Genomic DNA, 17,256 nt, shown 5'->3' on the forward strand with positions numbered 1-17,256 from the left:
TGGTCTTCGCTTCACACTTTTTCAAAATTTTACAAATTTGACACTTTTGCTTCTTCGGAGGCTGTTTTTGGGAGAAAGGTTCTACAGGCAGTGGTTCCTTCCGTTTAAGTTCCTGCCTTGTCCCTCCCATCATCCGTGTACTTTGGCTTTGGTATTGGTATCCCATAAGTAATGGATGATCCGTGGACTGAATACACTTAACAAGAGAAAACATAATTTATGCTTACCTGATAAATTTATTTCTCTTGTAGTGTATTCAGTCCACGGCCCACCCTGTCTTTTTAAGGCAGATCTAAATTTTAATTAAAACTCCAGTCACCACTGCACCCTATGGTTTCTCCTTTCTTGTCTTGTTTCGGTCGAATGACTGGATATGACATGTGAGGGGAGGAGCTATATAGCAGCTCTGCTTGGGTGATCCTCTTGCAACTTCCTGTTGGGAAGGGAATATATCCCATAAGTAATGGATGATCCGTGGACTGAATACACTACAAGAGAAATAAATTTATCAGGTAAGCATAAATTATGTTTTTTTAATTGTAAGATTAGAGATTTAATGGGCAATGCCCATACAAATGTCCATTTGGGGGCAATTGGTAGTTTAGTTTTTTTTAGTGTTATGTTTTTTTATTTTGGAGGTTTGGTGTTTTACTGTTAGGGGGTAATTGGTAATTTTTGTAAGGAAAAGAGCTGTTTAACTTAGGGCAATGCCCTACAAAAGGCCCTTTTAAGGGCTATTGGTAGTTTAGTATTAGATTGAGGGGGGTTATTTTTATAGGGGTATTAGTTTAGGTTTACAATTTTTATTTTGGATAGCTTTGTTTATTTTTTTTTTGTAATTTTACTTTTTTTTAATTTTTTTTTTACTTTAGCTTGGGGTTTGTATTTTTTAAACACAGACTGCCTTTTGGGCAGGCTTATCACCTAGTGCACAATAAAAATAAAAAGTACAAAAATAGGGTTGTAACTTTCTCTACAATCTCACATTCTATTTGACTCTGGTGAAGGGCCTAACAAGCCCCCCCCATACCAACACCCCCCCCGAATTTGAGCTTTTTAAAAAAAATATTTTTGTTTATCTTATTTTTAGTACTGCCTGCAACTTTTTAAATACCCATTTTTTTAACTTGTATATTGTTCGGACCTTATGCGTTTAGTTTTGGAGTGCAATATCACGCTGATGTTACTAATGCTGTGGCTACTAAGCTGAACCTGAAAAGTGAGCCTCCATATAAACTGTTTCAGCAATGTGTGGAATCGGAACTAACGTATGTTCATATTTTGGGGAAATAGACATGTCTTTATTAACCCACAGCCATAACTTTGTCTATAGTTACACTCCTTTTGATTTGCTGTGTGAGTGTTGAAATATTTTATTGCGTTCATTACTCCCGACCACGTTAGCTTTGGACCAATAGAATCTTAGTTTATGACTGACACATCAAGTCAATCTGACATGAATTAATCATTTCACTCAAGCGGCAACGAACCGTTCTTGTTGCTGCTTAGCTTGGCTTATGACCGTGTTACTGAAGCGACCATGGAGAAATATCTGCAGTTAACCTCGTCAAGTGATGGTAGGCCCAAACTAGCCAAATTAAGAAAATATGATGACAGCTTTATTCAATTTGGTTTTATTGAGAACAGAGACAGGAGACCAAAATGCGTCTTATGTTTTCAGGTGCTAGCTAACAAAGCCATGAAGCCAGCCAAGCTAAAGCGATATTTAATCACAAAGCACAGGGAATATCTGGGCAAAACAAAATACTTTTTCCGTAGAAAGAGCGAGGAATACACCTGCCAGAAAAAACAGATGGTGACCCTGACCAAAACTTCAGAGAAAGCATAGAAGGCTTCGTATTTGGTAGCTCAACGGATTGCTAGAAGTAAAAAGCCACACACAATTGGACAAGAACTCATACTTCCAGCGGCGGTTGAAATCTGTGATGTTATGCTCGGGGAAGAAGCAGCTAATAAGCTGAAAGCAGTACCTCTCTCAAATGACACTGTGAGGAGGAGAATTGAAGGACTCGCGGCTGACATTCAGTCACATCTACTGGATAGATTGCATACCTGTAAGATATGTTATTATTATTATTGGTTATTTGTAGAGCGCCAACAGATTCCGCAGCGCTATAAGCAAGGGGGGAGTACAACAAAACAATTATAGGGATCAAATGGGTAGAGGGCCCTGCCAAGAGTTGCACTGTTGTAGTCAGCTCTTAAGAAGGTGATCTACAAACAGCTGGACTTTTAGGCTTACATGCTAAAGGCGTTCAGGGGATAGCAATGGAGGAGAGGAACTGGTATTAGGAAAGGTTAGCGTAGGTTGTATGCATCCCTGAACAGTAGAGCCTTTAGGGAGCACTTGAAGCTTTTAAAACTAGAAGAGAGTCTTGTGGAGCGAGGCAGAGAGTTCCACAAGATGGGAGCCAGTCTGGAGAAGTCGTGTAAACGGGAGTGTGATGAGGTGACAAGAGAGGAGGAGAGTAGGAGGTCATGAGCAGAGCGAAGGGGACGGGAGGGAGAGTATCTGGAGACAAGGTCTGAGATGTAGGGGGGAGCAGTGCAGTTGAGGGCTTTGTATGTAAGAGTGAGAGTTTTGTGTTTGATCCTAGAGGCAAGAGGAAGCCAGTGAAGGGATTGGCAGAGAGGTGCAGCAGATGAAGAGCGACGTGTAAGGAAGATGAGTCTGGCAGAGGCATTCATTATGGATTGTAAAGGAGCTAGGCGGCAGGTGGGGAGACCAGAGAGGACAGAGTTGCAGTAATCAAGGCGGGAAAGAATGAGAGAGTGGATTAAAATCTTAGTTGTGTCTTGTGTAAGGAAGTGTCTAATTTTACAGATGTTTTAAGGTGGAAGCGGCAGGCTTTAGCCAAGGACTGAATGTGAGGAGTGAAGGAAAGATCTGAGTCAAATGTGACCCCGAGACATCGGGTATGCGGGGTAGGGGTAATGATGGAGTTGTCGACAGTTATAGAGATATTGGGGGTGGAGATTTTGGAAGAAGGGGGAAATGAGGAGCTCAGTTTTGGAGAGATTTAGCTTGAGGTAGTGAGAGGACATCCAGGAAGAGATGTGAGAAAGACAGTTAGTGACACGGGTTAGCAAGGAAGGAGATAGGTCTGGTGCAGAGAAGTAGATTTGGGTGTCATCGGCATACAAATGATATTGGAAACCGTGGGACTTAATTAGGGAACCTAGTGATGACGTATAGATTGAGAAGAGAAGGGGACCGAGGACAGAGCCTTGCGGTACTCCGACAGAAAGTGGTGACGGGGCAGAGGAGGCCCCAGAGAAGGCTACACTGAAGGTACGGTTTGATAGGTAGGAAGAGAGCCACGAAAGGGCTGTGTCACAGATGCCGAAGGATTGGAGGGTTTGGAGCAAAAGAGGGTGGTCGACAGTGTCAAAGGCTGCAGACAGATCAAGGAGGATAAGCAGAGAGAAGTGGCCTTTTGATTTAGCTGTAAGTAGGTCGTTGGTGACCTTAACAATAGCTGTCTCTGTGGAGTGATAGGGACGATAGGGTCGGTATATGACTGCAACACGTACAGAGAGAGGGGAGAATAATCGAATCATGTGGGTTTCGAATGAGGGAAAAGTGAGGGAAGAGAGAGGATGTATTTGTTGAAAGGTGCAACAAGAGGAAAGTAAAATACCTACACCACCTCCTTGTCTATTACCAGACCTAGGAGTGTGGCTGAAGTGGAGACCCCCATGTGACAGAGCATCAGTGGATGCTGTGTCTAGGGGAGAGAGCCAGGTTTCTGTTAGGGCCAAAAGGTTGAGGGAGCGGGAGATAAAGAGGTCATGTATAGAAGTGAGCTTGTTGCAAACAGAGCGAGAGTTCCAGAGTGCACAAGTGAAAGGGGTTGTGGCTTTAGATGCAAGAGGAATGTGAGTGAGGTGTGCAGTGTTTTGTTTTCTGAGTCTATGGGATGGTACACATGGATGTGCATGGCTTGTCAGTGGTTGGGGACCACGATTAGGGGAGATGTCACCAGCAGTAAGTAGAAGCAAGAGGGAGAGTGACATGAGATGAGATACAGATTTGCAGTAGTGAGACTGCTTTTGAGATGAGCTGCAGGGGAGAGAGAGAGTGTTTAGGAATAGGTAAAGTTCATGAGTTCAAAAGTAAGGTGATTTTAAGAGAGATGGGCTAATGAACAGTGCAGGTGGAGAGGGAGAAGGAGTAATTGAATAGTGTAGTTTGTTATAGAGACAGAGGGTAGCAAAAAGGAATATGAATATATTGAGCATTTTTACAGAGTTGGGAACCAGTTAAAAACATAAGACACAGAATTACTGTAACAATTGCATAAGGGAACAAAAGGTATATGAAACATAATATTACAAAAGTACTGTGTATTCTATAGGGTTAATGGAATGGAAGGATGTGCTTATCAGTGTTTGCACTTGTCATTTCAGGAGAGTGAAAGTTGTGTGGGAGGCTATCTATAAATGAGGGAAGCTGTTTTCCAGAAGGCTACCTGTAGTAAGTTAGAGGGCAATTGAAGCAGTTGAGTGTAAAAGTCTGTGTATTTTCTCTGAGTTCTGAGAAAGGATGTGTTTGAAATCAAGCTGAAGGAGAGAGCAAAAGTGTGTTAAATGGGTGGGAGGGTACATTTATGGACATTTTAAACCTAAGGGTCAATCACGCAGAAACCAAAAAAAAAGACATAAAAAAACAAAATATTACAGAGATAAGACTGAGACATTCAAGGGGTGAAATAAAACCATAAACAAATAGACAGATAAAAGGACAAGAGCTGCTAAAACTAACTTAACATAATGGCAGACAAAGTTGATAAAATGTGCAATGAGCTAGAGGTATGCAAATTATGACTAGCACAGCCTGTAATATATACATTTAAAATAGAAAAGAAACAAAAGGAATTATCACTAAGTATACAAACACATACAATAAAACAACTAGTAGGTAAAATATAATGAAGCTGTTTTCCAGAAGGCTACCTGTAGTAAGTTAGAGGGCAATTGAAGCAGTTGAGTGTAAAAGTCTGTGTATTTTCTCTGAGTTCTGAGAAAGGATGTGTTTGAAATCAAGCTGTAGTAAGTTAGAGGGCAATTGAAGCAGTTGAGTGTAAAAGTCTGTGTATTTTCTCTGTTCTATTCAGTTGGACGAATCTACAGACATTGCTGGTGCGGCTCAGTTGATCGTTTTGGTTCGCTATCCATGGGAAGGGAAGGAAAATTTTGGAGGGCTTTCTGTTTTGCAAAGAGGTGCCTGGGAGGACAACGGGTGAAGAAATATTCAGATTCTTGGATGCTTTCATGACTGAAACGGGACTTAGCTGTGAAATATGTGTGGCTGTTTGTACGGATGGTGCGGCAGCGATGAAGGGCCGAAAAAGTGGGGGTTGCGTGGATAAAGGCTGTCAACACAAAGGTTATGGCTACGCACTGTATGCTGCATCGACCAGCGCTAGCATTAAAAGACATGGAACCAAACCTTCACATTGTTTTAAACACGGCTGTGGCGGCAGTTAATTTTGTGAAGTCAAGGGCACTGCAGACTCGTTTTGTTTGGACAACTTTGTAGGGAGATAGAGGCTGGGCATGACACACTGCTGTATCACTGTGAAGTGCGATGGCTTTCTCGTGGTAAAGTTTTTTGCAGCGGGTGTTCGAGCTACGTAGTGAGATGGCGGAATTTATGAGTGAGCACAAACCCGATTTTGCAGAGTTTTTTTCCGATCCAGATTTTGTAGCCAAATTGGCATATCTTGCCAACATATTCAACTTGCTCAACAGTCTCAACCTCTCAATCCAAGGAGGCTATGCATATATTCTGGAAAGTCCGCGACAAAATCACCGCCTTCATGAAGAAAACGGAGCTATGGAGAAAAAGGATATGAGACGGAGTAATGTTTCCCCAAATGACAGAATTTCTTCACAAAAATAACATATTCTGTGGATATAGTGAGCGAGGTAGCCATCTCTCACCTCATTGCACTAAGCAAGCACTTCAACTCTTACTTCTCCGATGTGAACACCGATTCCTGGGACTGGGTGCGGGATCCCTTTGCCCCAAGTGCAACAAGTGGCCTTACTGGTAAGGCATAAGAGGAGCTTTTAGACTTATCCTCTGATAGGACATTGGAGGCCCTATTCCAGCTGGTGTCTTTTGCTGATTTCTGGCCTTCTCACATGAGTATCCTGAACTCACTGCTGAGGCAATGAGAATATTGCTACACTTTCCTACCACATACCTCTGTGAGTCATCATTCTCAACTTTGACTGCAATGAAGACTAAGTACAGAGCTCGCTTGCATGTGGAGAACGATCTGAGAGTCTGCTTGTCATCCATCCCTCCACGAATGGATAAACTGTGTAGTGAGAGACAGGTTCACCCATCTCATTAAGGATGAGCTCATCAAGAGTTATTGTGAACTGTGTGAGATAAGAATTTGATGTATAGCTCTATGTACAAAATGTTATCAAAGTAATATGTTTAATTACTATGATATTTTCTGTAACTGTCTCTTGAAAACTTCAATTAGTTTATTATTTTAACGTTAAACTCATCTTTACACTGGTAATTTTAAATGCCAGACTTGCTACTGTTGATTTTATGAAAGTTGTTGATAAAAAATGGCTTAAAGTGAATGTAAATTTTGATGCTAAAGTGCCCGTTTTTAAAAAAAATTTGATTAAAAACAGGGGCACTTTAATTCATCAAAATTTACATTTCACTCCTGTTGTGAAAAAAAACTTGGCTTTTAATCTTCACAGCAGCTCCAGCTTCCTCCAGTCGTCGCAAGCCATTTCTGATGTCAGAAATGATGGATAGGTCATCCTCCAATCACACCTTCCCCCCCGGGGAATCAGTGTCTGATTCAACGCCCTGATTGGAGGAAGCCGGATTCCTCATTTTAGACCCAGGAAGAGGCTTTGCAACGGGTGGAGGAAGCTGGAGCTGCTGTGAAGATTAAAAGGTAAGGTATTTTTTTTTTCACAACAAGAGTGAAATGTAAATTTTGATGAATTAAAGTGCCCCTGTTTTTAATTGAATTTTTAAAAACCGGGCACTTTGGCATCAAAATTTACATTCACTTTAAAGTAAATGCTGTCAAGTTGAGTCCAAATGCACTTTGAATAAAATTAATTTGAAGACTGTAAGTGATATTAACCTGATTGAGATTGAAATGTGTTTCTGTTTATCACAGTAAAACAGGTCTGAATTATTTAGGTTGAAATGTTTAAGAATTAAAATAGTCCCAATGGCAACTAAGACTATACATTGTTATAAGCATATGCTTACTTAGTAATAATATTCAAGGGGGTCCTTGGAAAATGTCTCCCCTGTAAAGGGTCCCTGGCGCAAAAAAGTTTGAGAACCCCTGATCTAGAAGATTAGTGGTAAAAAGAGTAGATTACTGTATTGATTACATGAACAAAAAAAATCTGACTACAATATGACATTTTGACTATATTTTATACATTATTATTTTTTTTATAGTACGGTTTTCATTTGTCAGTGCCTTATCCGTACAAAATCCGTATGATCTTAAATAATGGATGTAACAAGTGGTCCAGGTTGTTTAAAGGCTCTTTATTGCAGGCAAACAAAAAATGTGAGGAAGCCAGGCAAGAAAAAGAAGCCATGGTGATGAAGTATGTTCGGGGAGAAAAGGAATCGCTCGATCTGCGCAAGGAGAAGGAAGTACTGGAGCGGAAGCTTAGAGAAGCTAACAAAGAGATAGAGAAAAACGGCTCTAGAATCAAAATTCTCACTCAGGAAAAGGGACGGTTGCACCAGTTGTATGAGACAAAGGTGAGTAATCCGTGATTTGTTGTTGTGTATTAATCTCAGTAAGCCTTGAAAATATCAGAACGTGATTGTCTTTTAAAAAAAAAATCTGAAACTTAGATTTGGGGGAAAAAAATATTGGTTTTCAATCCATGTCTGTATTATAAACATTATTGTGTTGCCATCCTCTAGTGGTTTAAACTGACTTCTATTTTATACTTTTGTATTATTTTGTTCTTTCCTGTGTATGCATTTTGTCATCTATCATCCCATATATAAATCGTAATCATATTTATTTGTATTGAAACTTTTTTTTAGTCTGAAACCAGCTTTATTTAAACGAAAGACAAATACATTCCATGTATTTTTTGTTTTTCCTTTTAAACTTCCAACTCTTAATTCAATTTCTCTTCCTTCCTGGAGTGAGTAAAAGGGAAAAAAAGGAAGGAAAACATATATTCATTTCTCCTATTCAATCACAAAATCACCTTTTAAATAGAGCATTTTGTACACATAAGGTAATAAGAAATAGGGAATAATTTGGGTTTGCACATTAAGCTGAAAAGATTTAATAAAACTTCCCCAATTAAAAAAAAAAGAAAAAAAAGTTCAACATCTATTTCTGAACTGGTTAACAAAATCATAATACTCAGTTATCGTCACTTTCATCTTATTTAAAAATGGTATAAAACAAAAGTCCCTTTATAGATTTCCAAACTGTCAAGATTGTATTTCTGCAAAATGTGTACATCTTATACTGTATAAACCTTGCGTCCTGTCCTTTTAAAGAAAAAAAATATCCATTTGTAAATCGATGCATTGTTTCATAATTTTGGATAACCAAAAGAAAATCTATAAACAGAATATATATTGGGACATTTCCAGAGGCAGTGGGGTAAATTAGCAGAGGTAAAACTACATCTAAAGCATAGATTTGATGAATCCTTATTCCAAAATATTATTTTACTTGGCTTTAAATATGATGTAATTTTTAATCTGATATGTGATTCCCGCTATGATGATAGAAGTGTCTATCATGTTACAATCATTTTCCCCTTTTTCAATATTTTCATCACCCTCCTGAGTCAGAAGCTTTTTTTTATATTGAATCTTAAAGTACAATTTTTTTATTTATACTTTACAAACTATGCATTGCAGGGAAGACAATATGCATACAAAATAAATGTTCTAAAATAATTTTGTGAGAAGAATATTAATTATTTTGCAGTCTCTGGATATATCCCGGAAAAAAAACCTCATAAATATTGTTCATCTTCCTTTGGTTGAAATAGGGACAGGTATAATAAACAAGCTCCTGCACATATTAACCAATCACTGTGCAGACTGTAGCGTAGGAGTGACAGGGTTCCACATTACACAAAATTGCCCTCCAGGTAGTGGAAACAATTTTCACAGTTAAATTACAGTAATGAAAATCGGTGCATTAAAAAGCATAATTTTTAAAATTAAAGGGACATTATCTAATCTCATATTACATTTTTAATTATGGAATATAAAATACAATTTCAGAATGAATGCATAATTTATTTTGCCCGATTTTGCTGTAAAATTCCACTGAAAAGTGTGGCTGTTCCAATCCCTTCAGCAATGCTGGCGTGTGTCCTTCATACCATATACCTGAGCCTGTAACATTCTGCACTGATTGGCTAGCTGTGAGCAAAAGCTCATTTACCTCTCTTATTGGCCGCCAGCAAAGAGACCAGGACATGGATTTTAACAAATTTTGTTCTATCCTTAAATTGCTCTTGATTTGTAAAATGTGTAAATGGCGCTAATGCAATGACTTTGTTTTAAAGGGACTTAAATCTAGATGGAAATGCACATGAATGCATTTCAGCTTTAAAAAGAAGCATTTTTCTAAGGCGCATACACATATTAGCAAAATGCGCTAGTAAAAGCCATCGCTATTTCAGTGATTGCTTTTTACCATGCACTGAGCCTATGAGTCCTCATTCAAGTAGCGAGAGCCAGCAGGGGCGTCTGTTTGTCAGAAATAGTACAGTCATTGGCAACATGGTATATGCCCTCTGAGTAAGCGGGGAGTTTGTATATATGGGCCGGCATATGTACATATGCTCTATGCACAGTAAAGACGACATCACTGAAAGACATAAATTCAGCTTGAAGCATTTTTGTAACACGTTTATGGCACAAATGTTTCTATTAAAAACTGAAATACATTAATTTGCATTTCAATGTTGATGTTTGTCATTCTAAATGATTGTAAAATATTTCTTTTGTGATGCAGTGCTTGATTACAGATATAAGCTAAGTTCAAGAGTAGGCTCGGCAGTGCTGGGAGCTAGCTGAGCACATCTGGTGAGCCAATGATGAGGCTTGTGTGTACAGACAACAATCTCCGGCTAGCTCCCAGTCGTGCACTGCTGCTCCTGAGCCAAGAGAGAAGGAAATGTGATTATAGAAGTAAATAGGAAAGCTGTTTAAAATGTAAATGCTCTATCTGAATTATGAGTTAAAATAGATTTAAAGACCGTAAACACCTTGTGATGACAAGACAGGTGTGTTCTGTTCTAAAGTAACTTCAGCCAGTGCTTATGGTTTTTATAACGTTTTTTTACTGCAATTATTTTTATAGCTAAACTCCATCAACCATTTGTCTTATTTGACGGGGCCAATCTGAGCTTTAGTCCACAGACAAATAAGACAATTGTCATAAAGTTAATATACAATGCATTGTTTTGCAGTTGTTATCTGGTAAAGCCAATTAAGGATAGATGTGTAGTAGAGTTAGCCTTGAGAAGTCAGGTGCATTTTACGTTCTCGGAATTAGAAATTGTTCAATTTTCAGAGGTAAATAACATGAAAACAGATCAGAATAAATAATGAGAATGTATTGCTATATATAGTAGATTCAGGAGTAATTTGCAGAAGAGCTTCTTTACAGAAAAGTGATTGATTCATGTAATAACCGTCCACAAGATGTGGTAATGACAAACACTGTGGGGACTTCAAGAATGCCTGGGATAAGCAAAAGGCTGTCCTACAAAGTTTATACTTTCAGGAAATATTGTGCGGACTTGTTGGAGCTATTGTTCTTATGTTTCTATTGCAAAATTGTTTCATTATTCATAACTAAATGTTTTATATAAAATCTCAAGGTGTTTACTGTCCCTTTTACACTATTAGTATTCCATCATGGGTCAAATTTTTAACAGCATCGTTTCGGGCCTAGCTCAAGGGCTGAGCTAGGCCTAAAACGTTGCTGTTGATTATTTGACCCATGATGAAATACTGTACTAATGAAGGTCTTTTTTTCTTGAGGAGCTGGAGGACTTTGTTACTTTTTATATGGCTATTTGAGACTTGGTAAGTCTCCTCCGTGCACTCCTATAACAAGTGCTATCCCCATTTGTGATTTCCTTTCACACTATTGTTAGTGATGTAATACTGCTGCCATCTTGTGGCCATTTAACAGAACTGCTCTGAATCAAGCCTTGGGATTTTAATTTATTTATTTTTAAATCCAACGAGAGAGAATTCTTTCCAAATCATGGTTCTAGGACTTAATAAAACTTACTAGACGATAATTTTCTTTATTGCCTTTAAAAAAAGCATGTCTGCGTGCTATCTGGTGCTGATGCTATTAACTCTTTTAATTCCTAGTAAGATACTCCATTTGTTATTTTGGTTTCACTTCTTGGTAATTCTCCCACTGAAATAAAATAGTTTGAGTACAGTGACATCAAATTTTAAAAAAAGGAAGTGCTGTAATACAATTCAAACATTTTGATTGTTTACCTTTTAATAAAAAAAATATATAGATAAATCCCACAAACACTTTGTGTGTGTCTTAATGCTAAATACAGGTATGTCTCTTCCCTGGAACCAAGCAAAGGGATAGTAAAATCAAAATTAAACTTTCATGATTCAGATGGAGCATTCAATTTTCCAATTTACTATTGTGCATTATGCTCCTTCATCAAATGATTCAAAGAGAATTAAACATATGTGATAAAAGAATAAATTGGAAAACTGATTGAAATTGTATGCACTGTCTGAATCGTGAAAGAAAAGAAAAAAGTGTTTCATGTCCCCTTTAAGGCTATATGTGGTGCCAAATTCCTGTTCAGTACCATCAGTCAGTGTATATACAGGTTTTTAGCAGCTGCAAACAAACAATACCAGCTGTACTTATTTTAGACATGAAAACTATGATATTCGGAGCCTTTAGTTCCACTATGCTGCGTTTACAAGACACAGAAGGATTTGTTTATAAAATTTGACTGCGACCTGAAGACTGACAGAAAAGTCACCAATGTAATGTGAGCATGTAACAGTAAAACATTATGAGTGAAGTAAATACTTAATGTGGCTGGAGCTATGTAGTGAGAGTGCACTTCCCTCATTCCCTGAGATTGAATGTTGTCCGTTTTTATTCCTGCATTGGTAAATTTTAGTAAAGTGATCTTCTGCTATCGATATCTCTAATCATCCATCTCTTTTCAACAGATTCTCTTTATAAGGAGATGTACTAAAGAAATTGTAACATTTAAAAATGTTACTCTAGTTAAAAGCTTACCAGAAAATTACTTATAGAGTTTATTTGTTGTATGTAAAGTGACATTTAGCTCTTCAACTGGAATATAATGCACCCCAGTGTTTTTTGTTTTTTTTTCTCTTCTCCATGCAAAAGACTAGGGCTGGCTTTTATAAGTATACACTTCCTGTGATGCAAGTAGTGGAGCGCTTACGCTATATTTTACATTAAATAAAACTGATTTTTCTTTTTTATTCTTTTACTAATTTGAGTCCCCTGAACACTGATGCTTTTGGTAACATTGACTTTCACTATTATAAAATATATAAAATGTCTTCTATAAAACAGTTTGAGTTTGATCTCAGATTTTTCATTTCTTTAGGAAAGTGAAGTCAGTAAACAGAATCGCGATATTGAAAAACTTAAAGAGGAAGTCAACTCCTATGCCATTAAAGTAAAATGGGCGCACAACAAGCTGAAAACTGAGCTAGACTCACACAAGGTTAGTATGAGAATAACTATTATTACACATTACTTTTTCCTGGGTCATGTGACTGCTCAGGACTATCAGTTTTCTGTGGCTCCAGAGCAGTACTTAAGCTATGTGTTTAACCCTTTCGCATGGGGGCATAGAAAGATTCTATATTCACATGTTGTTTTTAGGGAAATTGATTGCAATACTCAGTACATGTCTGGATGTGTTTTTTTTTTTGCTGTACATTAAGTCCTTTTACTTTATGGAAATATGAAGATGTTTAATAATCACTTGCAGGTCTTTTCGCCCTGACGGTAATAGAAATACTAAGATTGTAAAATGTAGCATCAACCTTTATAGCTTTACTTTTAAAGTTATTGAAATTCCTTTGTTTTGTTTAGAAATAGAACAGTTCGGTCTTCACATGATTCATCTAAACATAAAACCTTTCAGCACTGGGCTGCAAGATATAGTTCACTTATGTAAAGCTCTTTGATACAACGTTAAATGCATTTTTGTCTTCATTATTTTGAATGTTTGGTCCATTACAGTTCAATTCTCTTGAGATCACGAGAAACAACACGTATCCATTTGATGTTTTTATGTGTTTTCATTCTCTATAGGAAACCAAAGACAAGCTCCGAGACACCACAACCAAGCTAAATCAAGCAAAAGAAGAAACTGACCAAATAAGAAAAAATTGTCAGGAAATGATTAAAACATATCAAGTATGTGTTGTTTTTTTCCTAATCTCACAAGACGTTTTTTTATTTATCTCCATATAACAATATACAATAGTTTTTTTCCTAATCTCACAAGAGTTTTTTTTTATTTATCTCCATATAACAATATACAATAGTTTTTTTCCTAATCTCACGAGAGGTTTTTTTTATTTATCTCCATATAACAATATACAATAGTTTTTTTCCTAATCTCACGAGAGGTTTTTATTTATATGCATATTACAATATACAGTAGTTTTTTTTCCTAATCTCACAAGAGGTTTTTATTTATATGCATATTACAATATACAATAGTTTTTTTCCTAATCTCAAGAGAGGTTTTTATTTATATGCATATTACAATATACAATAGTTTTTTTCCTAATCTCACAAGAGGATTTTATTTATATGCATATTACAATATACAATAGTTTTTTTCCTAATCTCACAAGAGGTTTTTATTTATATGCATATTACAATTTACAATAGTTTTTTTTCCTAATCTCAAGAGAGGTTTTTATTTATATGCATATTACAATATACAGTAGTTTTTTTTCCTAATCTCATGAGAGGTTTTTTATTTATCTCCATATTACAATATACAATAGTTTTTTTCCTAATCTCACAAGAGGATTTTATTTATATGCATATAACAATATACAATAGTTTTTTTCCTAATCTCACGAGAGGTTTTTATTTATATGCATATAACAATATACAATAGTTTTTTTCCTAATCTCACGAGAGGTTTTTATTTATATGCATATTTTTATTTATCTCCATATTACAATATACAATAGTTTTTTTCCTAATCTCACAAGAGGATTTTATTTATATGCATATTACAATATACAATAGTTTTTTTCCTAATCTCACAAGAGGTTTTTATTTATATGCATATTACAATATACAATAGTTTTTTTCCTAATCTCAAGAGAGGTTTTTATTTATATGCATATTACAATATACAATAGTTTTTTTCCTAATCTCACAAGAGGATTTTATTTATATGCATATTACAATATACAATAGTTTTTTTCCTAATCTCACAAGAGGTTTTTATTTATATGCATATTACAATTTACAATAGTTTTTTTTTCCTAATCTCAAGAGAGGTTTTTATTTATATGCATATTACAATATACAGTAGTTTTTTTTCCTAATCTCACGAGAGGTTTTAATTTATATGCATATTACAATATACAATTGTTTCTTTTATGTAATTGGCAAGAGTCCATGAGCTAGTGAAGTATGGGATATACAATCCTACCAGAAGGGGCAAAGTTTCCCAAACCTAAAAATGCCTATAAATACACCCCCCACCACACCCACAATTCAGTTTTTACAAACTTTGCCTCCTATGGAGGTGTTGCAGTAAGTTTGTGCTAGATTTCTACGTTGATATGCGCTTCTCAGCATTTTGAAGCCCGGTTCCTGTCAGAGTGCAGTGAATGACAGAGGGATGTGGAGGGAGTATTACCTATTGAATACAATGGTCATCCTAACGGAGATCTATTTCATAGGTTCTCTGTTATCGGTCGTAGAGATTCATCTCCTACCTCCCTTTTTTAGATCAACGATATACTCTTATATACCATTACCTCTGCTGATTCTTGTTTCAGTACTGGTTTGGCTATCTACTTTATGTAGATGAGTGTCTTGGTAAGTATGTTTCCTTTATTTAAGACACTCTAAGCTATGGTTTGGCACTTTATATTTAAAGTTCTAAATATATGTTTGTACTTATATTTGCCATGATTCAGGTTTATCAGTATATTTCCTTTTTGCAGACTGTCAGTTTCATATTTGGGAAATGCATAAAAAAAAAAAAATTCTTACCTGAAATTTTTCAAATTGACTCTCTTTTCTAAATTGCGGGCTGTTAGTCTCGCAGGAGCGCAAAATGCTATAATTTATTGCGTCATTTTTTAGCGCAATACTTTTTTGGCGCGAAAATTACGTTTATTGATGTAATTTTGTCATTTCCGGCGTCTTAGTTGGCGCAGAGTTTTTTTCACGTAGTTGCGTCATCCATGACGCTCGTGTTTGTTGCAGACGTTCTTGGCGCCAAAATATATTTTGTCAGTTGGGCGTCATACTTGGCGCCAAACTTTGTGACATTTAAGTCTTCATTTCTTTTTGCTTCTGGTTTCCAGAGGCTTATTTTGTTGCATTTCTTTCCCATTCCTGAAACTGTCATACAAGGAAATTGATAATTTTGCTTTATATGTTATTTTTTCTCTTACATATTGCAAGATGTCTCAAACTGACCCTGTCTCAGAATCTACTTCTGAAATCCTGCTGCCTGATGTCGGTTCTACCAAAGCTAAGTGCATTTGTTATAAACTTGTGGTAACTGTTCCTCTGGCTGTAGTTTGTGATAATTGTCATGACAAGCTTTTACATGCAGACAATATTTCCATTAGTAGTAGTCCATTACCTGTTGCTGGTCCTTCAACATCTTATGCTCAGGATATTCCTGTTAATGTGAGAGAATTTGTTTCTAATTCCATTCAGAAGGCTTTGTCTGTCATATCACCTTCTAATAAACGTAAAAGGTCTTTTAAAACTTCTCATAAAACTGATGAATTTTTAAATGACCGACAACATTCTGATTTATCTATCTCTGATGAGGATCTATCTGGTTCAGAAGATTCTGCCTCAGATATTGACACTGACAAATCTTCATATTTGTTTAAAATGGAGTATATTCGTTCCTTATTAAAGGAGGTGTTGATTGCATTAGATATGGAGGAGACTAGTCCTCTTGATATTAAAACTAACAAACGTGTAGTTATTCCTGAGGTTTTTCCAGTTCCTGATGCTATTTCAGATGTGATTTCTAGGGAATGGAATAGACTGGGTACTTCTTTTACTCCTTCTTCAAGGTTTAGGAAACTGTATCCTTTGCCGACTGATAGATTGGAGTTTTGGGAAAAGATCCCCAAAGTTGATGGGGCCATCTCTACTCTTGCTAAGCGTACTACTATTCCTACAGCAGATAGTACTTCTTTTAAAGATCCTTTAGATAGGAAACTTGAATCTTATCTAAGGAAGGCTTATTTATGTTCAGGTCATCTTCTTAGGCCTGCTATTTCTTTGGCTGATGTTGCAGCTGCTTCAACTTTTTGGTTGGAAACCTTAGCGCAACAAGTGCCAGATCATAATGTGTATAGCATTGTTAAGTTAATTCAACATGCTAATAATTTCATTTGTGATGCCATTTTTGATATCATTAGAGTTGATGTTAGATATGTCTTTAGCTATTTTAGCTAGAAGAGCTTTATGACTTAAGTCTTGGAATGCTGATATGACTTCTAAATCAACGTTGCTACCTCTCTCTTTCCAAGGTAATAAATTATTTGGTTCTCAGTTGGATTCGATTATTTCAACTGTTACTGGGGGGAAGGGAGCTTTTTTGCCTCATGATCAGAGTTGTATTTGCTGTGCAATTGCTTGTAGTTTAGGGTCATTCTTAAATACCCATTATCTTGGCCTCTACATCACAAAAAGAGGCATTTGGCCCCCCATTTGCATTGGAAAAGCTCCCATTGTCTGAGTGGCTTCATGCCCCTCTAAGATACAGGTGAGTTCCATAAAAACAGCAAATCTATTTAAAGGGACCTGAAAACAAAAAATGTTCTTATGTAATTTTAAAACATACCATTTTTAAAAGTGTTCAATGTACTTCTATAATCAAATTTTATGTTGTTTTCGTGCTATTATTTGTTGAAAAGATATCTAGACAAGTAGTGTGCACGTTCAC

General features: G+C 36.6%; 1 protein-coding gene across 1 annotated transcript in view; it reads left to right on the forward strand.

The window, feature by feature from the left end:
* Positions 1 to 17,256, forward strand: part of CCDC186 (coiled-coil domain containing 186) — a gene marked incomplete in the record, with an annotated part of 217,930 nt that overhangs the window by 80,273 nt on the left and 120,401 nt on the right. Inside the window, 3 exon segments of the mRNA XM_053692695.1 lie at positions 7,586 to 7,798; positions 12,676 to 12,795; positions 13,392 to 13,496. Of these exon segments, the coding sequence (XP_053548670.1) occupies positions 7,586 to 7,798; positions 12,676 to 12,795; positions 13,392 to 13,496 (438 nt within the window).

This window comes from Bombina bombina, chromosome 9 (genome assembly GCF_027579735.1).
Source record: "Bombina bombina isolate aBomBom1 chromosome 9, aBomBom1.pri, whole genome shotgun sequence".
NCBI classification, from domain to species: Eukaryota; Metazoa; Chordata; class Amphibia; order Anura; family Bombinatoridae; genus Bombina; species Bombina bombina.